The sequence below is a fragment of the Argopecten irradians genome, chromosome 10 (genome assembly GCF_041381155.1).
Source record: "Argopecten irradians isolate NY chromosome 10, Ai_NY, whole genome shotgun sequence".
NCBI lineage: Eukaryota > Metazoa > Mollusca > Bivalvia > Pectinida > Pectinidae > Argopecten > Argopecten irradians.
The window spans coordinates 28,359,653-28,381,334 of NC_091143.1; the positions used below are offsets into that span (position 1 = coordinate 28,359,653).

Genomic DNA, 21,682 nt, shown 5'->3' on the forward strand with positions numbered 1-21,682 from the left:
AAACCCAAATTACACAGATGATGGTAGCAATGAATTATTTTGAAATCAAACTGAATTACTCCTATTTTCCAGTTTTATGTTTTTATTTCTTAAAAAAAAAAAAAAATGTATGTGGTATATGAAGCAAATTATGTATGATTGGCAAGTAATCCTATATAGTACGGATACAAATATTTACAGCAAATTCAGTACATTTGTTATCAAACATCAATTAGGAAGAACAGACACAAAAGTGGAAATGAGTTTGTTCTCCCAACAACCATACACAGATTTACTTGTACAGTACAGTACTGATAAAAAAACCAAAAACAAAACAGAAAAAATATTAGTAATGAAAACGGCATCAAAAAAGCAACAGCACATTGCAATGACTAACTGGCTTTCACTGTTTAACAAAATCTTGTAATATTTGTACAATATCAAAATACTGGTTCATTTTCTTTAAAATAAAAAAGGTTTGGTGATATTCCTTTCCAGATGATCTCGATTTTCAAACTTAGTTGCAGCAAACGTGGTCCTTAATATTTCAAACGTCGTCCAACATTATTCAAAAATGGTCTTGTGTTGTTCCAATGTTGTCACCACGATTTTATATCAACAGCTTTCTGTGATCAGTGATCAGGACCTGTATTTCTGATTTACGATTCTACATCTCCAAGATTGGCCACATCACTAGATTTTTCTGTGGAGAAAATAAGTACATGTACTGGTATCTTCAGACACTGAATGAACACCAGTGGCATCAGGGCAAATGGACCTTATTTGTTATGATAAATTCTTATCAATATGGTAATACCCTGGGCTCAGTTTCATGAACAATCCTTGACTTAAAATTCTCCATACTATATTAGGCTCCTTAATTTAAGATTTTCCCTTTATCTTTATAACTTTTGAATGGACAATAATGTATAATAAGTTAATATCAAGTTAGTCTGTCCTTTCACAAATTACCAAGTAACTCATTTAGAATCCATCTGTCATCAAATTTCATCTCAAGCCTAAAATATTTCAATTGGTAACTATTTCCATCATTGACCTACATAATGGAAATACATGTAGGTCACTGAGGCTCTACATTTTCCACAACTTGTCACTAGAACTTTATCCTATGTTTATCTTCTCCTAGCTCAACCTTATACACTACAGGTTAATACTACATGAATTTTGTTCAATCAATTTATCATAAACTTCTGTGAATAAATGATTTAAAGATGCTCCACCGCTGACAAATGGTATTTTTTCACCATCAAAAACAGGAGAAGACATTTAGTATTTTTCATCAGTTACAAAAGTTAATTACTTTACAACATTACCACCATTGAAAAGTTTGAGCTTCTAATTTTACTTCAAGATAGAAATATCAAAAATAATTAATTGCATCCCGAAAAAATTCCATCACACTATGTCCCATATGAAATTAAGTACTGATAGTGCATGCACCAAAAGTAAAACAATTTATTTTCATATGCAATTTTATGTTAATCAGACACAAATAAACACATTTATACATCAATTATTGTTCAAATGATGGGCATTATTTACGCTCTGTCGGAAGTGGAGCATTTTAATCATACATCATTATGTAAAAGCATAATTCCATAATTTCCAGATGAATGGTGTACGCATTGTTATATGTATATATTATATTGTATAACATGAAATATTTGTGAGTACTTGTTTTTCGTGATTTGGAGATTTGGAATTATTTCATGGACAGAAATATTCATGGTTAGCCATGGAGCAATAGTGACAATACCATATACAGTATTTTCCGGACAATAAGTAGCACTGGTGTATAAGTCGCACTCCCGATGTTCAGGGAAAGAAGTCACGACTAATACTCAGGTAAAACAAAATCTGTCGTTTTTATTTGCGTGGTTTTTCAACAACCACTAAAACAACCGAAGTTTATACACAACAAACAATTCATATTATACAGTATAATTGTCATAAATGGATTTTTTTAAAGAGTATTTTAAAGCTGATTAACACAAGTTATAATTCAAAATCTCCCATTGTTAAGCATACAAGAGACCCCTATACACAACAGGATTACCCGCATACTTACCAATACATCTGATTGGGTTGGTAGCCCTACTAGCAGTGTGGATCTGTATGTTCTTGTATGGTACTACCCTGTATCTGTAAGCAAAACAATATCGCATATGTGAGGATTTCATGAATTTACTTCAAAATTTAATTTTCATACCCTCTTAATAAAATAATACCACTAGCTCTCCACCTCTGGGTTTTCAATTTGAATCCCATGTGACATTTGCCAAGTACTGACTACCATAGGTAGGTTGTTTTTCTCAGGGTACTTTGGCTTTCCTCCTCCTACTAAAACTCACTTCCATCGATCACACTGGCTGAACGATAAGATGGTCAACTCCATGATAATATTAATGGTTTAACAGCCAGGGTCATTTAAAGACAAGGCAAAGTAAGATGGTGGAGGAAAGCCGGAGTACCCAGACAAAATCCATTGACAATCCATCTGCCCCACATGCGATTTGAATTTTGAGTTGGAGGAACATTTTAACTACTTAGCTACTGCTTATAATGTTCAGTATGCCTATGTATTTTTGAAAAGTGATAACAAAAGAAAGAAAAAAGTGAGATCTATCTGCATATGTTATGTCAATATTGCAGATAACGAAGAATTAACAGCCAAATGGCTGTCAATAAAATGCAAATTCCCTCCCTTGTGTAGTCATTGCAAAAGTACTAACAAGTTTCCAAGCAACAGACAATGTTTCTATTCAGAATCTCTTCCTTACTCTGCCCCATTGATTTTGATGACCGTTGTGCTTTTTGCGGCTCGTTTCCGATTCTTCTCCACCATTTTGGTCTGATCTGAAGTGTAGTCGTGCCATACATGGTTCTCATCCTCCCACTGCCAAGTCACAACAGACGAGGTCATCGTGGATGACGACCTCGTGGATGATGACATCATGGAAATTTCTGACATTGTATCTGTTATAAATGAAGGCAAAATAATATCAGGTGCAACAAAATAATTAGGAACGTGTTCAATGTTTTAAGCATATGCATGGTCATGTAATGTTTTGATGATGAAATTCGAACTAGTAAGACATGATATAATTATCATTATTAATTAACTGGAAAACAAAACATTATCTTACCATTTTGGGAAGCTGACATCACACTGGATAGACTGGAGGAGAGACTTCTGATGCCGTCTGCTCCAGTACTGAATGTCTGCCCTCGGAGTGAACTACCAGGGGAGGTTTCTGGAGAGGCCATTTTACCCAGAACTGATTCTGTAGTAGGTTGAGATACAATTGTTCCCTGTTGTTCTGTCAAACTATAGCTTACTTTTGATAACTGATGTTTGTTTGAGTTTACAGATTCTCTTGCCTTTCCTCCAACTGGTGTTCTGGGTGAGCCTGAGTCTACTGGGTCAGACTTAGGAAGTGACCTCAGGGCCTTTGGGTCTGGTGTACTCTGTGACAAGGGAGCACCTAATCCATCTGATGCTCCTTCGTCGATGATTTGACTGGGATCATCTTGACCTCCGCCCACCATCTGTTTTATGTTATTCCCTACATTTACTGCAATATTGTTGTCTTTAAAATGCTTGTTTTTGACCGCTGTGTGATCTTGACTAGAGGATGCAGAAGAAATGCTTTTTCCATCAATTGACCTGTGTAAAATGTTTCCTGGAACATCTTCCTGAAAACTACGAGGCGAGTGTTCCTTTTTAGGTGATACCTGAATAGGAGTGTCAGGTGCTGTATCAGGTAAATCCTGACCAGGTGTCTCATAATGAGCAGTCCTGTCTGATAATGCTTGGACAGGTGTGTCTGGTGTCCTGTCTGATAATGCTTGAACAGGTGTGTCTGGTGTCTTTTCAGGTATTACCTGAACAAGTGTGTTGGGTATCTTCTCAGGTATTACCTGAACAGGTGTGTCGGGTGTCTTATCAGGTAATTCCTGAGCTGATGTGTGAGGTGTCTTGTAATGAGCGGTCCCGTCAGGTAATTTTTGAACAAGTGTGTCAGCAGTTTTATCAGGCATTATAGGAACAGGTGTATCAGAAGGTGTATCTGGCGATAGCTGAATAGGTGTATCTGGTAATACTTGGACAGGTGTATCAGGCGGTGTATCAGGTAATACTTGGACAGGTGTATCTGGTGGTGTATCGGGTAATACAGGTGTGTCGACTTTAACATTAGGTAATACAGACATACTAAGTGAACCATTAGCAGCATCATGGTCGGGTAGAATTTGACCTTGAATGACCTCCACCATGTTCTCATGTGATTGGTCAGATGATTCATCAGATTCGGATGTCCTCTTCGGAGGGAGAGGGACAGGCTTCTCATTTCTCTTGTTCATAGCTTCAACCAGTGACAGCTCTAATACCCTTTCCTCTTCTTCTTCATCCTCTTCATCATCTGCAGCACCCCTTGGGAGTGGCATCATGTCATATATGGACATTGACGCAGCCTCCAGGGGCTCATCATCAGGGGGAATATCTGGAACAGATGAGTCTGACGAAGAGCTGTTAGATATAGATCTCAAAAGTACACCTCCTGTGGCCCCTACTTCAGCGTTCTCTCGGGATGTCTGTTCAGATGCCCGCTGTTGAGCTCGAATTTGATGCACTTCAAATGGATCACTGTTCAAATAAAATAAAACAAAATAGAATGCTAATATAAACACACAAAGTGTTAAAATAAATAAAATTTTGCTATTTTTTTACACCGTACACAAATATCAATATTTAACAGACAATAACAACATGAAAATTTTAAATTAAGACAGAGAAAGTTCCTCACCAGACTTCTAAGTCCTTTTTTCCAGTTATGATGTAGCTGTATCTTCCTCTATGACCATTTGGCCATCTCACCTTTGTGTTTTGAAAGAAGAAAGGACACATTAATAATGTTATGTACGATTTATATCCAAAATGCTATATACCGATAATTGAGTTTTCAGACTGCTTTCAAAGTAGCTGTGATGACGTAGCTCTGGACGACAGAAGGAAGATGTCTGAAAGATGGCCTGACAGGAAAGGAGTCCGAAGGCAGGGTATGATTTATATTTGTTTTATTTTCAAAGATACTGATTACGGTTACTCAACAACATATTTCATATTACAGTCAAACCTCATCAATGTCAATCTGTCTATGGTGAACTTTATGTTAATCCAGCATTGGAGTTATGTTTACTTGTTTACATGACATACCGGTACATAGCATAAAGTGTGGTAGAACCTACACATGTGTAACAATTAAAGTATGTTTTTAAATTACACAACTGCAGATTAATCAAGTTAAACCAGTAACTGTAATTTGATGAATATATAAGCAATATCACGATATCAAGTCAGACATAAAAGAGGGTAATAATGGATTAAAATTGTATCCATAATGCTCTAGTTAATAGGGTTTTACTGTACATGTATATGACTTTAATCCAATACGAGGGTTTCGAAATGCCGCAACGATGTGGGTAAAATACAATATACTGTTGATTTGTTCCACCATCTGTTGCTTGTGACATCATGTTTTGATGTATTCTTTTGTGACGTTACTATCAACGGAAAGGTGGGACTAATCTACAATAAATCATACTGTATCATGTCATTTTGTGATCTGGAAACCCTGTTTGACAATATACAATCATGCAGGCATCTAATAGGCTAACTCATTAATATTGACTCTTTATGGTGCTGATTGACTGAATAATGATTTAAATGGAATGTAACGACGATTTGTGACTTACCCAGACCTGGCCATTAGGTTCTGTATGATAAACTGATCCTATCATTCCAAATCCCCCATCCTGGTTCCCATATTCCCAGTCTAACCCTACAACAAAGATGGCAGCCTAGTTAACAGATTGTGATCTCCATCTTTTGTACAGACAGAAACACAAGCGTTAAATGGATGATGTACCATCTTGATGATGGAACAAGGATCAGCATCTACATTGGCCTGGAGGTATGGAGGTCTCTAAAACTGGACACCTTCACCACGTGCACTGACACCATAACCCTTTCATTACATCAAGTAATTCACCTCAAAATTGCTTCATTTATAAGAATATCATCAGATAAGAAGACAATGAACAAGAAAATAACAGATAAATTATTTACATGTGCCATTATGTTTGCTAAGTCAGCTTTCAAAATGTCTGCGGTGTGATAATTATCACGCTGTGCGTCTATAGTCTAATGATTCACATGTAAAAAACTGTACATACTCTGCTGATATATCATTAATGTTTAGTACATCACATGATAATTACTAGGAATGCGATTGGGTAACAGCCATGGACTATTTTGTGACAGTTCCCTATCCTTCTTGACTACAGGAGACTATACCTGACAAGGGGAACTATACCAAAGTATATTCCTCTGGGAATGAGCACGCGACCAAATATATGACGTCATAATGAATGTCATTTGACATACTAAATCTATTATGGCCCTTTCCACCGGGAACAGTTCTCCTATAGTGTTGTCTGACAAGGTATAGTCCCTGAGTTGAAGACTCAGGGACTATTCCTCTCCAAACAATTCTATAAGAGAACAGTTCCCGAGGGAAAGGGCCATAATATTCATGGTATTTAACGAAAGCTAAATAAGCTACAATTTCAACTTCACAAATAGTTTCGCTTTTACTGTAAATAAGGTTTTAAGACAAACACTAGATACAAACTTTAATTGATCAATATCAATTTCCTGATAGCTTTAGGTTATGGAATCTTACCACGGCAGACAACACATCCTGTTTCTATAGTCTGTTCCACCCTCAGTAGCCGCGGCTCTTCTACCACTACGACATCAAACGCCTCGTTGTGACCATACCGATACTCCCCCATGTTCGAGCAATCCCATTCAACCTTTATCCAACCTATAAATTCAAAACAAATAATTTATAAACCTCTTTTGTTAATTTAAATTTCTTTAGAACAAATGTTGTCAAAATCTTGGTAATCTTTTTTTTAATTATGACAATTCTTTTGAAACTAACTTGTACTGGCAGAGTTTCATCATGGTGTGCTCTGAACATCTAAAGATTTAATTGGGTTTCTGAGCCTGTTTGTTGTTTGGTAAAAAATTTTCACATTCAAAGATTTTCACACTTTCTGTACATTGAATGAAAGAAAAGTGCAAATTAAAATAGTTTAATACACTTGTTGGTCCTTTATCCTGACATGTATTCAACAGATCTAACATCAGGTCTTTGGGCCTAGTGTACAGTAAAACATGTAAAAAGCGATTTTTATTCCTCCATCATGGTTCCTATAATATGTACCGTTTTCCACCCAATAAGCCCCCATGTCCGTATAAGTGCCCCTCCCCTTTTTGAGGACTCAATTTGCCCAGGCATAAATAAAGACCAAAACTACACAAAAATGAATAGATTTGCAATGATTTTGTCTTATTGGCAACTTTTCATTTTTTTCAATTTAAAATTTTTTTTTATTGGGTCGAATACGGTATGTTATATATGTTAAACGAACTATGCTTATAATGAAGTAACTTTATTTGTCCTAATAGGTCCATTATAACTGTGTTTTACTGTATTCAGAAGTTGAAAATATATTAAAATTACTGGTGTTTATAACAGGCATTGAAAAACATACAATACTGTATTAAAGGTGATTGTCCATGGAGACAGAATGTATCAATACCGTACAGTCGGCTATTTTTATGGAACAATTTCTTTTGCAATTCCAACTAACAATGAGAATTCTTAATTAAAGCAGCTTTAAAATTTTCCACTATCAGGCTATATTAAACAATTTTATGCAATCATAGCATTGTATTGTGAAATTGTGAAAATGTAAAACCCACAAAAATAACCGGCAATATGGTATCTAAACAGAATGGCAGTACCCACCATTACTGCCGTGACCAATGACAGTGCCAACTCCATCTTGATCCTGGTTCTTCCATTTCCATTCTGGCCCCTTCCGGACTCTCGATCCTATGGGAGGCATTTGTGGATTGCTCTCATTGAGATCCTCGAAGCTGAAGCCTTTGTTGACGGTCTCCTGGTAAGCTGGGTTAGCGAGAATAGCCATCATGTCCTCCTAAAACAGTTACCACGGAAACATAAAGCCATGTAAACTTTTTTTACAATTATAAAGTAGGATGGAGCATCAACACCAAAGATTCTGTGAATTTGTGGGTATTTTATTATTTTTTTTCCCATTTATTTATGTACGCAGCAAGTCATATACTTGTGACACTTTATATCATTTTTATTGATTACCTCTAGGGCAGTTCAGTGGTTCTTCTCTACTTTAAAAGACAAATTTTTTTTGCTAAATTAAAAAAAAAAATCCCATTGTCATTAAAAAGAATTTGGTGTTTCATATGGAGATGTACAAAAGACACTTAACAATCAAAACCCATTGTATTACCAACTGGAAGTAAAATGTAGAAAAACAAATAAGATATGTTTAAATTAAAATGCATGTAAATCAAATGTATCATTATTGAGAGATTGTAGATCAATGACTTATGGTATAGATACATAGGAGGAGACGGCACGATCACCAATCTCATTTAGATATCATTTAGTTGTTTTTAATTTCAAGAAGAGAAAATTTTGTATTTCCTCTTTCAAATAATTATTCACGACGAGAAATGTCTGTGTATTTGTTAATTTCAAACATTTGTAAGCTATACTTGTCATTCTTTCAACTTTAATTCTGGGTATTAATGTTAATGGAAATTTTCATGATTGAATTTACAAAAAATTAATTCCCCGTGAATAAAAACAACTATTCGGTATTTTGTTAATGCTTTAAAGTCAATCTACTGACCAGATCATCCTCCGAAAACTTCTTTTCTGTTGTTTTGATGACATCACCGAGGATGGTTTTATCCAATCCCTCCTGAGGAAGCAGTTTTCTGACCTTCATGACACAAGTCTACAACAAAATCAGTCAAGAGAAACCTGTAGTGTAAGTGCTTTCTATATCATGAGTCTTTAACACAAAACTTTCAATGCATCTTTATTTTTTTTAACTAAATTCATAATGTGTAATGATCAGTTAAAACCAGATACCGTATTCTATCTCATAAGTTCCCTCATCCGTGAAAGTGCCCCTCCCCCTTTGTGAGGCCTCAATTTTATTTACCTCGACTTAATTGCAGACTGAAACTATGAATACTCTGTATGTTCTCTTTTTGTTTCTTTTGCAAAATGATTTATATATTACCCTGTGCAATGATTTTGTGAAATGTATCCCCAAATTTGGTTATATTAAGGGTCCTAGCCCATTCATTTCTTCAATTTTTTAAGTGCCCTGAGTGCTTATTAGATTGAATACGATAATATGAAACAACAATGGAAATGAACGTAGAAAAAAAAAATTGCAAGTCAAATTCAATTTATCTAAAATAGTGAAACTTCAGGTAGAAATAACAAAAATATCAAATATGTCCTTCTCTCTATATATAACAGTAAAATATTATGGCCACCATAAGGCTTTGATATAGTCTAAAGAAAATGTCATTGGTTTTTCCAATATTATGACTATTACAGTAACTGTAGAACAGAATACTCACAAGATTACTCAAATGTCTTCCAAGTCTATAAACATCATCCACAGATACTACCTGTCCATGTGTTGTCATGGCAACGTCTGTCAACAAGCTCTGTTTAAAAATCAAACTTCTGAATCAACAGTAAGTATTCTATCAAGATATGCAGAGTTGTTTTTTCTTTGAAGTTGCTTTTGTGAGAATTTATTTTGCAGCCTATGGGATTGCCTGAATTTATCATTGCATTGATTTGTCCAAAATCAATTTGTTAACCAATTTGACTGAAGTCCATTTTTTAAATACACTTGTACTTCATAGTGCAGGCATATTGAAATATTGATTTTAATTAGTTGGATTTTAATCAGTTGGATTTTTAGCTAACTTAAAAAGTTTGGTTACATTATGAACATTTGAAGAACATTATTTTACCACATGTAATATTTTGATTGATTTGTCTAGTCCATTTATGTAACTTACAAGGTCAGCATTATCTCCTATGGGAACACAATAGACTGGAACCTTCCTCTCTACAAGTCCCTCGGCAAATTGTAGCACTGCCTCTCTCACCTGAAATCAAACATTCAGTAACAGATCAGCAAAAAAATCATCAACCAACAGTCAGTACCTGGCAACTACCCCCACATGGGATTCAAACTTGCCACCCACTGACGTGGAGGGATTGTTAAAAAGTTCAACGGATTGACACTCGAATGTATTATATTTGTATAATTTTAATACGTTTGCAACATGACATTATCGACATTATAATTCATTAACGTTTGAGTATCAATCTTTTGAAATTTTTAACTTTTTGTACCATGTTAATGTAATTGTAAGTGGCTAAGTGGTTCAGATGTCCAAACGGTAACACAATGATACTACACTTTCCTTTTACCAAGAATTAAATATAAGATAAAAATGATTGATATGCACACTTTTAGCTTTTTATAAATTTCTCCTTCTTATCAAAAGGAAACTTTTTCCATAGTTATTTGGTCTCTACCTTGGGTTCAACAGGAGACTGTGGATCATCTTGTCCTCCCAGCTTGTGGTGATCTGTCGCCCAGCCGTCGCTTAGCAACACTATCCGAGGCAAAATTTTGTGGTTACATACCAAGGTCATGGCATCACCATCGTATTTGAATAACGCTAGAGCCATGTCAAGTCCTCCATACAATGGTGAGGAACCAGCAGCATGCAGACCATCTATAAAAGGGAAACCAGAGACTTTTAGTAATCAATATCATTATTTGCTTATAATGAGGAATAATTTAATTTCATGTTACACTAATCTCTATTGGTTAGATGTTTGAGGATATTTTTCCATAGACCAAAAGAATTGCACGTCGAGTATTATGACTTCATACACGAAAAACGTTTTCACAGAACATTTCAAAAATGATACAGTCCAAAATTTTTTGTCTATTATGACTTCGTAAACCCAAAAGATATTGAAAATAATTCTTTGATACTCTTTTTAACATATTTATTAATTTGTGTAACAGGACAACAGAATATCATTAATAAAGAGTCAAGAACAAGATTTAAACCCAGGATCTTTAAACATTATATACAGCTAACCGAGGCTATACAAGCAGCTACCCTAAAGAGCTCTTGAATATTTAACAGAGAGAAGTAAACATAGTGGATGAGCAGTGATCTGAACCTGGACCTGGATCCCTCCGAATACTAGCTAGATGCACTACGAATACAGGATTTGGAAATACCGAAGTAACGTTACCATATAAATGTCCAATCCAACATTTTATCTGCATATTTTTATGTAATATTAGGTGACAGTGGTAAATTAAAATAATTCTTCATTATTGGGTGAACATGTGACCAAAAGTTGCTATGGTAACTTACCAATACATTCCCTCATTTATGTATGTGCTTTGTTAGACAATGTCTGGTGTCATGTGACCAAAAGTTGCTATGATAACTTACCAATACATTCCCTCATTGATGTATGTGTTTTGTTAGACAATGTCTGGTGTCATGTGACCAAAGTTTGCTATGGTAACTTACCAATACATTCCCTCATTGATGTATGTGCTTTGTTAGACAATGTCTGGTATCATGTGACCAAAAGTTGTTATGGTAACTTACCAATACATTCCCTCATTGATGTATGTGCTTTGTTAGACAATGTCTGGTGTTATGTGACCAAAAGTTGCTATGGTAACTTACCAATACATTCCCTCATTGATGTATGTGCTTTGTTAGACATTGTCTGGTGTCATGTGACCAAAGGTTGCTGTGGTAACTTACCAATACATTCCCTCATTGATGTATGTGCTTTGTTAGACAATGTCTGGTGTCATGTGACCAAAAGTTGCTATGGTAACTTACCAATACATTCCCTCATTGATGTTTATTTACATTCTGAGTGTTTCGTCACTATATGAATCAACCAACTGACGAAAACAAACATTTGCCTATGAAAACACTATGAATACACTATGATTACAACGATTCTCGTGCATCGATCAGCTGATTTCAAACAATGCGCCTATGTTTCATATCAATAAAAATAGTCCCCCACCATATTTTAATGTATAATATCTAATGTGTTGTTTCTTGATATAGAATCAACTAAGGCTTACTGTAATAAGTCATTCAAATATTATTTTAAGTATATTTCTTGTTTATCGTTTGTCATTTGCATAAAAAACGTCAACTGGAAGGCGGAAGCTTGAAAACGCGACATCGTAGAATTACTTCGTCATCCAGCTGTTCTATTAATCTCGTTTCTCGTATATTTTAAATATAATATAAAAAAACTTTCAATAATATCTATTTTCATAAATTATTCTAATGTAAATATATGGATTGAATGTATTTTTCTGATTTTCATAGCGGCTATGAATAGCAGACGCGCTCCACGGAAGATATGTAGATAGCTTCTGCTATTCATAGCCACTATGAAAATTAGAAAAATACATCCAATCCCTATATGTGCTTTGTTAGACAATGTCTGGTGTCATGTGACCAAAAGTTGCTATGGTAACTTACCAATACATTCCCGTACTGAAGTATAATCCTTTGTTAGATAATGTCTACATTGTGTGATGTGACCAAACGTCACCACACCAACATTTTCTTCGACGCTCTCTTCTCTTGCTACCATCTCCATCCCTGAAACATTAAAAAATTGTCAGAAATAGATTGATAATTAAGAATTCTCTGTAATGTGACTAATTCAAGCACAACATGAAACCTGATGACGTTTGTGCCAGACTATTGTTTCTGTTGGTGATAAAATGACGTTAAAAGATGATATCTCATGCTACATCAGTTAAGCAGGAAGATAACAAAGAGTTACGTTCCATCACCACTTGAGATATTAGACCCATACAAAATATCATTGGGTAACAGGTGGTACACGAATTAGTCCCATTGGGTTCATAGGTACTTTTTAGTATTTTGATGAACCAAAGCCTTTGTGAATTAAATTTTATAGCTTATCGTTTAATTAGTACAATGTGTAGACTGAGCAATTAAACCATCTTAAATTAAAGCATTTGATAGATGTTGACAGATAAATATTGTACATAGACTTACAATCTATCATCTCATTCATTGTGTCCTTGGCTTGTTGTAGACCACCTTCCTTCATACTGTCCGAGATATCCACTACAAATACCGTATTGATTCCGTCACCACAGGGAAGACAACTCTCTTTAGCTGGAAAGATTGAAATAAATTAAACTCATCAATCTGTCAGGCTAACAGTTCTTTCATTTGAAATACATGACTCTTTGGTGTTATAAATTAATATAAGACTTTCTCTGTTATATCCCTTTTGTAAGAATAATTTTATGTAAAACTAAATATGTCAGCTTATATATACAGAATACATGGCCAGCGTCGAAAAATTACAAGCTTTGGTGAGGGTTAAGAAAAAACACAGCTTATATTTTCAGACACTGACATTGTATATTTTTTATCTTGCAACATTGATTAAAAACAATCTATCTAAGTTCAGATCAGCTAAAAGTATTACAAAAAAAATATATGTCCATCTTTCAAACAATGTTTAGCCATATGTTCCATTTCTTGGTGAACACATAAAAAATTAAGAATCTATATACATGTAAAATCTTTCTGAAACATGTAAATTCTGAATATTTTGTGAAATTGACAATTTCTGGTAGGGACAATAGAGCTAGAAAAATACAAAATAATACATTTGGGTATTTTTACCAAAAGGGCTAAAATCAGGTCCGAAATATTCCCAACCAAAATTGCTGATGATGACAACACAAATGTTATCTCACCTTTGTTAGCCTCAGCTTCTACTACGGAATTCCACATCTCATTACTGATGATACCGTTCACTATGTGTCCTTCTACACTCTCCTCTGATGGTCTTTCATCAAGTCCTTCTACACTTTCCTTCGATGGCCGTTCATCAAGAGTAGCTGTCACATGACCCCCGGCCCCTGCAGTATCATTTACCAAACTTGTCCCATTGACACCTTCTGCACCAGCTTCAGGAACCCGCTGAGAATTCTGCACATTTTCATTCATTACCTCCAAATTATTTTGTGAATTTTGAACATTTTGAGAGTCCTTTGTTCTATCACTGAAAGCATTGTCATTATGATTAAGAGATTGCTCTCTTACCATTTCCATTGACTCAAATTTCTGCGACCCTTGTTGACTTTGTTTCTCTACCAACACTGACTGTTGTTCAGATCCTTCACCTGTCTCCCTTGACGACCGACTTTGCTGACTACCAGCCACTGTAGGATTATTTGAAACTGATACCTCTGTAGAAGTTCTATTTGAAGTTTGATCAGATACTAAACTCTTCCCTTCAAGTTCTCCTGCTAATTCCTCAGATTTCTCCTGTTCTGAGGTCATAGGTCCTCGTTGTCTCCGATGACGCCGACCATAACTTCCTTTTGCGATCGAAGTCTTGATCGTGTCTACACTGACACACATACCAGAGATGTTTTCTCCGAGCTCCATCACAGTCTCCATTAACTGCTTGATTTCCTTGTCCTGCTCCTGTTCTTTCTGCTCTAAACCCTTAATTCTCTCCATTAGTGCATCTGAGTAGACATGAATCCATTCAATATTTCAAAAAACTTATTCCTCTTTAACAGGGGACATAATCCTTAAAGACGCAACACCGCCGATAAACAGTAATTTTACCTCAGAATAAATAAGAAAAAACAAACAAAATGGTACAAGTATTTCAGTATTTTCATTCAATAATGAAAGTTACATAATTTACACTTTTACTACACTTGAAAACTAGGGACAAAATCAATCTTAAAAAAAGAGTCCCAGAGGGCCTGTATCGCTCACCTGGTTTGCAATGCCAAGTAATGTTCTGGATACAGGTTCATTGTTTCTTTTCTGAAGGGATTTGAATATTTACCTCTAATTCCCCTATTTAGTTCTGTTCCCTTTCTCCCAAGGATGTTTGTGGTGCAATTTGGTCACAATCCATGCAGAACTCTAGGACAAGTAGCGATTTATAGGATTTACCTTTATTTTCCCTATTGGGCCCTGCCCCTCCTGCCCCCGGGGGGTCAGAGGCAAAATTTCTACAAGTTCTGTTCCCTTTCTCCCAAGGATGTTTGTGGCCAATTTTGGTTACAATCCATGCAGAACTTTATGACAAGTAGCGATTTAAAGGATTTACCGCTATTTCCCCTAATCGGCCCCACCCCTACTGCCCCGGAGGCTCAGAGCCTAAATTTATACAAGTTCTATTCCCCTTCCCCCAAGGATGTTTGTGGCCAAATTTGGTTGCAATCCATGCAGAACTCTAAGACAAGTAGCGATTTATAGGATTTACCTCTATCTCCCCTATTGGGCCTCGCCCCTCCTGCCCCCGGGGGTCAAAGCCAAACTTTATACAAATTCTGTTCCCCTTCTTCCAAGGATGTTTGTGGCCAAATTTGGTTACAATCCATGCAGAACTCTAGGACAAGTAGCAATTTATAGGATTTACCTCAAATTCCCCTATTGGGCCCTGCCCCTACTGCCCCGGAGGCTCAGAGCCAAAATTTATACAAGTTCTATTCCCCTTCCCCCAAGGATGTTTGTGGCCAAATTTGGTTACAATCCATGCAGAACTCTATGACCAGTAGCGATATAATAGAAATGTTGACGGACAGATGGACGGACGCCGCACCATGACATTAGCTCACCGGTGAGCTAAAAACTAAAACAATAAATTGCATCCAGAGACAAGAGGCCCTTAGGGTCTGTATCTCTCACTTGTTTTCACAAAAACTCTTACAATTAAAAATAGCAAAACTGACCTCGCAACTTCTTTAGTTTTGAATCCCCACCATTATTATATGGAAATAGCCAAATTGACCCCTTCTGGCCCTGCACTCCAGACTCCCAGAGGTCAGCCCCACCATATGTATAATTTTGAATCTCCACCCCATAAGAATTCTACAAATGCACTATGAGTGCTATCCTATGCTTAGTTTCACATCAGAAATCATTGCAAATTAACCCCTTCTGGCCCCCGGGTGTCACCCCAACCATTTGTACAATTTTCAGTCAGTACCCCATAAGGATGCTACCAGTAAAATTTTGTTAAATTCCAAATATTGCCTTGGTCTTTTGGGCCAGGTGCGCTGAATATAACTAATTTATTATGGTCTATTGGCAGTGTAGCATCTTTAAACAGGTACCAATTCATAATTCCAAACTAGTTTATAATCCTTTTTCATTTTGCTAGAGAAATTGAAACTGAATTCACTTACTGATTTCCTTGAGAGATCGTCATGCTTTATCAAAATATGTGATTAATTATATTTAACAATAATAAAATAATTTACTAAATTGCTAAAAGGTAACAATGTATCAATTACTTTTAATCACAAGGTATTGAATTTGCTAACCAAAAATGCAAGGTTAAGATTTTCAGTTTTTAAGGCATAAGTAGATACAATTAAAACAAATTAAATAAGTTATTAAAATTTACATGATAGTTGAATGTAAAACTGTAGATGAGATGATTGTATAAAGGAGTTATATACAATTAAATGACTAATACTTCTCACATACCTGTTACTTTTCCAAAATGTCTGAAAAAGGATATGGATAAAATATTTGTAATTTGAATGATTACAATAACATGTGAGAGTGGTCCTTATGCAAATATCCTTGTAAGCTAGAACTTATAAGCTTATAAGTTTGATCATTTACTAGGATCCTTTACTTTGCTAGCCTGCCTGGCAAAAGGCGACTAAATTTAGGACTTTGCTTCTTTACACAAACACCGAAGAGATAGGCGACTAAATTTGCATCCTATACTAATGAGCACTACATTTGACGTCACACATGGCACGCTTTCCAGTAATCGCTCATATTTTAGCTTTCTGCCAAACAGCATGGATACATTTTGCAAAATCCAGCCTTCGGCTGCCACTTGCTGAAGGGTAAATTGCGCTCCATTGTGCTGTATAGTTAAATATTTGTTTACTTTGTCCCACATTACTGTTCGTATCCTATTATGTAATCGTGTTCGTTTTTTATGTCTTGATAAAGGGGCAGATCGCCTCGAAATTAAAAAAAAAAAAAAAATTTGACCACACGGTTTGAATTACTTCCTTGTTCCATTTAAGCTAGAACTGTAAGATATAAATGTCCACACAAAAGGAGATGGTCTGTGGTTTATCTCTTGGTACTCCACAAACAAACCTGGCACATATACTTACATGACCCTGGCTGTTAATAGGATGTTAAGCTAATAAAATCCAAAACCGTCCCCTGCCCAACCAATTTGATGGTGAATTTTCCAGATTGTTAGTCTATTTACATAGTCTATAAACAAACCGTTCCCTAATATTTCTGTCTGCATTGCAAGTTTTCCAGACTAATGACATCGCATAACATCCACTATATGTACATATAACTTGCTAGTTAAGATGTTGCATAATATGAATTTCATTTAATATGGACTACGATGACAAAGTTATAAGCATCACATAGTTGTTATTTACTAGCAGTAAAACATCCATGGGATGGGAGGTTTATAAAACTTTTTCTCAGAAGACTAGATGGTAGTAATTACTTCGAATACAGTACAGTACTCATCTATCATATAAACATGGCTATACTCACAGATTATCTTGGTCCATGTGTTCATGCTGCTGACTCAATCTCTTTAAGATGAAATTATTTGTTTTCTCAATCTCGGAGATAGACTCCTTCATTTCTGCTAAATGCTAAAACAGACAAGAAGCATGTACATTAGTATACGGTGTCACCTAAGTTCTGCAATACATACTGATAGTTGATAACAATACCTTTAGGTGAAGATCTAACCAAGTTTTGCCTGTATAATTTGTTGTAAGTGGGAAGGGTCATGGAATTCTTATGGTAATTGTGGTAAAGTCCATTATCAAATGTCAAGAATTCAATGGCCAGTCATTTAAAGATGCTCCACCGCCGATAAATAGTATTTTTTCACTATAAAAAACAGGAACAGACGATTTAGTATTTTTCTTCAGTTACAAAAATTACTTACTTTACACCATTACCACCATTGAAAAGTTTGAGCTTCTATTTCTACGTCAAGTTAAAAATATGAAAAATAATTAATTGCATCCCGAAAAAATTCCGATGCACTATATCCTATATGGAATGAAGTACTGATTGTGCATGCACCAAAGGCAAAATGAAGATATATATATTATTTTTGTGTTAATTAGACATACATACACACGATTGAACACCAATTATTGTTCAAATAATGAATATCATTCATGCTCTGTCGGCGGTGGAGCATCTTTAACTGAGCAAACTTTTAAACATGAATTGCTGTGTGTATTAGATTCCATGCAACCAAACATGCAATTCATTGTTTTTTTTGTATTTTGCCTTGCTTGTATGATATATGACCTTTGCATAAAAATAAAATTGATCTAGTCAGTCAAAATGATACACATTCATGTAATGACAATGACAACAAGGATTTGTGCTGGGAGTTCCATAAATGGGGTCCTCCTCGGATAAAATGGGGTCCCCTTATGTAATTGGAATGGAGTTTCGGAAAATTGGAGTCTTTTTTATTTTCTATGCGCTTAAAAAGGATATGGGGACCGCATAAATGCAAACTTTGACAACAAAAAACACAAAATTAAATCTAACACTTTCAAATTACCTTATTACTTGGTTCAAAGTCGATTTGGCTCTCCGTCTTCTCCGTTTCCATGGTGACAGATCACGAATCAGCAGAAATATGTAATGCCTAAGCCACAAGGAAGCTAACTGAAAATCTACAAAAACAGAATCTTATCAGTACAGATAACTTGAATCAATTAAACTCAAAATAATATTGCATACTTTAAACTTTAATCAATGTAATATATTTTACAAGTGCCTGTTGAAGTTTGCTGTCTATACAAATTTAAAAGTAAATGTTCAGGTTTCAGAAAAGCTATAATTCTGTCAAACAATTACATTCTCTTAATAAACGCCAAATACACCAGTTAACATAATACAGATAATTATTCACTTCAGAAACACTTTTATCACATGTCTTGTTATTATTAGTTTACACGATCTTATTTTAAAGTCCCTGCTGTCCTTACTTCTTAGTATTTAATAGAATACAGGTCTCACTTAGTCCGTCTGATGGTATAATTATTTAATTATTGCATTTACACAATCAATCTTCCCTGCATGGATTATACATGTGTGTGATGTCCCACTTTGAGTGTGTATGATTAAGAAATTTCTGTTCACATTAAGAGATCAAATTCCCTTTTTGATTTTAATTGAACATTAGTGTTACAGCCGCATTGAAATATAATGCTGAAGATACTGAGCAGGTCAATTGTGTGACTCAAGCTCTTAACTCATTAACTCCTAAAAATCTGTCATGAACTGTTCCAGCCTTTGAATAAGAACTTAAATGAATTTATAGGGATAAATGAGTTGTAACACTAACTGGAGAGGAGAAAATGTTGTGTCCAGACCGGGTTACCAGGTCACCGATGATGGACCCAGTCCAATCCCGTCACATTCCTCCCCCCTTTTTCAAAGTCTTTGCTCACAAAGACATACAAAACCCTTATACCACCACCGTGGGTTATCTAGTTGGGCGCCAATTTTGCAACAGGAGAGGAGAAAATGTAGCAGTCAGGCCAGGATTTGAACCTGGGACCTCTGAACACTTGGTTACTGATGATCAATCGACCAAGTCCAATCCTACTTTAGAGATAATGAGCAGTGATCATGTTCAAGAGACAATTATCCAACAAACTCTGCCAGGATCAAATCAAAGTTTATGTTTATTTGTCCTAGCTACATGTATAATTATATGGTGTCATTTCCTACATAGTACGATTGATTAAATCATTAAGAGTTTTATCAGAGTCAAGTCCATAATCCATTAAAGCAGGAAAAGAATTCGCCATACCGAGCTAATTACAAATCTGTGCCAGTCTACTGACAGAGTTACTTGTCATCTGCAGACAGACAACTTTTCAGGAAATGGTGCAGTGACTCGCTGAAAGTTTAATCACATGATACATTAATTACATTGTCAACTTTCACATCTGTTTTCTGATCTTATCAGTTGTATTGACAGTGTGCACAAAGTGTCTTGAATCAATAACTGTAAAATTCAAGTGATAAGCCTGGCTATTTATGCCTATAATACTACATTGACACATTAAAGCTCAACTTTCACTAACTAATCAAGGGGAGATAATCCTTTTTTTCTTGTTAAATCAACATACCATGTTCAAAGCCTACCTTAATACACATTTATTTGTACGTTGCATTTATCTCTTAAAATAATTCAACAAGATCAGTAAACTTTGCAGGTCTATAGATAACCTGTCTACATGCATTCACTAAAAGCGAAAGCCATGGACAGCTGTGGAGTGTCCTGTGCGTGTCCTGGGTAAACCCAATTTGCATCCAGTATCATTTCTTTGTTATCTGGCATCAACAAAATAGGTCATCGTCATGCATTTCCTACAAAAATATAATTTCACGGTAGAACCCTTACCTGATGATGCATAAATGTCATTTTATATAATCGAACTTATTCTCTGTTGACAAGTGCGTGGTAAAGTCTTGTTTAGATTTGGGTTTCTCCTATCTTTCTTCGGAACCTTTCGGGTTTTTACGCGCGGAGTTCGTTTCATGCTATTCTCGAGATCGGATGGTGTGTGAATTTCCAGTTGGAGAATATCAGTGAACTAAAATACAACATGTAAAAATATCACAACATTACACAATGGGTATCAAACAAAACAATGACAGCGTTAGGAGGAGGTTTCACTTTTATTAGCCTATAGTAATGTTTAGTTTTCATCGACATGTCAAAGTTGTCGAACTTTTTGCTGGACGGTCGCTAACAGTTCTTGGGTAAGCTTCTTTTTTATTGTTGTTTTATTTAATTTTCACCTGAGATAATCAATGTTTTAAGTTGTAAAACTGTGTAACAATGGTAAAATGTCCATGTAAAACGCATATTTGGACACATTTAAATGCTAAGTATGTTGTTTTCCTCTACAATAAATTCCACTTTCGTTTTCCTATACATTACCACGGTGATCAATATTCCAAGAATACAACGATTTTTACCATTTTTAGATTCCTTTATGGTAGTCTGTATTGTGTATTAATGACAATATATTATTTTATGAGTATGCTATGTCATTGCAGTGGTTTGTATTTATTTGTTTGATCATAAATTTGAATTCTTCACGAAACAAGGAAGTGTAGTGTCTTAAAACAGAAAATTAAACAGTTATTTAATTTCCTAAGCTATTATTATAATCACATTACTTTTTGTCAGTGAACTTCAATAAATAATTTACAATTATTTGAATTATTAGAGTCCTTTTATGTTAAAGCACAGTTTTTGAGCACCCTTGATTTTATTATACCAGCTGTTGTATTGCTTCAAGTATAAATACTTGTAAATTTCCTGTATGAAACCCAGGCCTAATTTTTGTGAAAGATGCAGTAAGTAAATTATAGGTTGAATAACTGGCACACTTATATTTTCGGTGTAGTTTGTAACATATGCATGTAGGTAGTTTAACAAATGTCACAGTTTAATCTTGTCAATTACGTAAATTTTGTCATCTATTTGATCTTATTTACAATTTATTTGATTTTAGCATTACAGAATTTACAGATCAT

At 35.3% G+C, this 21,682-nt stretch overlaps 2 protein-coding genes across 3 annotated transcripts in view; one reads left to right on the plus strand and one right to left on the minus strand.

Annotated features, from left to right (window-relative positions):
• Positions 1-447: 447 nt before the first annotated feature.
• Positions 448-20,676, minus strand: LOC138333560 (uncharacterized). Of its 2 annotated transcripts, XM_069282016.1 has the most exons (20): positions 20,538-20,676; positions 18,681-18,795; positions 17,639-17,742; positions 16,580-16,599; positions 13,816-14,595; positions 13,100-13,222; positions 12,551-12,673; positions 10,539-10,741; positions 10,013-10,102; positions 9,560-9,649; positions 8,812-8,919; positions 7,881-8,073; positions 6,744-6,887; positions 5,755-5,840; positions 4,806-4,876; positions 3,858-4,645; positions 3,147-3,821; positions 2,781-2,976; positions 2,069-2,142; positions 448-682 (listed from the first exon to the last, which is right to left on the minus strand). In XM_069282016.1, exons 2-20 carry the CDS (start codon positions 18,729-18,731, stop codon positions 639-641), a joined length of 3,963 nt encoding a protein of 1,320 aa, XP_069138117.1. In that variant the 5' UTR covers positions 18,732-18,795; positions 20,538-20,676; the 3' UTR covers positions 448-638. The 2 variants fall into 2 exon arrangements, with proteins under 2 accessions (XP_069138117.1, XP_069138116.1); XM_069282015.1 differs by having other exon boundaries at positions 3,147-4,645.
• LOC138333558 (uncharacterized) overlaps positions 20,673-21,682 on the plus strand; it is a 38,184-nt gene continuing 37,174 nt past the window's right edge. Inside the window, exon 1 of the mRNA XM_069282012.1 lies at positions 20,673-20,899. The gene's annotated coding sequence lies outside the window, so the exon portion shown is untranslated. The remainder of the gene's footprint in view (positions 20,900-21,682) is intronic.

Bases quoted from the DNA above. Each gene is read 5' to 3' on its own strand.
- LOC138333560 (XM_069282015.1), bottom strand. From the start codon at position 18,731: ATGGAAACGGAGAAGACGGAGAGCCAAATCGACTTTGAACCAAGTAAT. The intron at 4,877-5,754 runs GTAAGTCACAAA...CAAAACACAAAG, and splicing joins AACCTAATGGCCAGGTCTGG to GTGAGATGGCCAAATGGTCA. The intron at 2,977-3,146 runs GTAAGATAATGT...CATTTATAACAG, and splicing joins GATGTCAGCTTCCCAAAATG to ATACAATGTCAGAAATTTCC.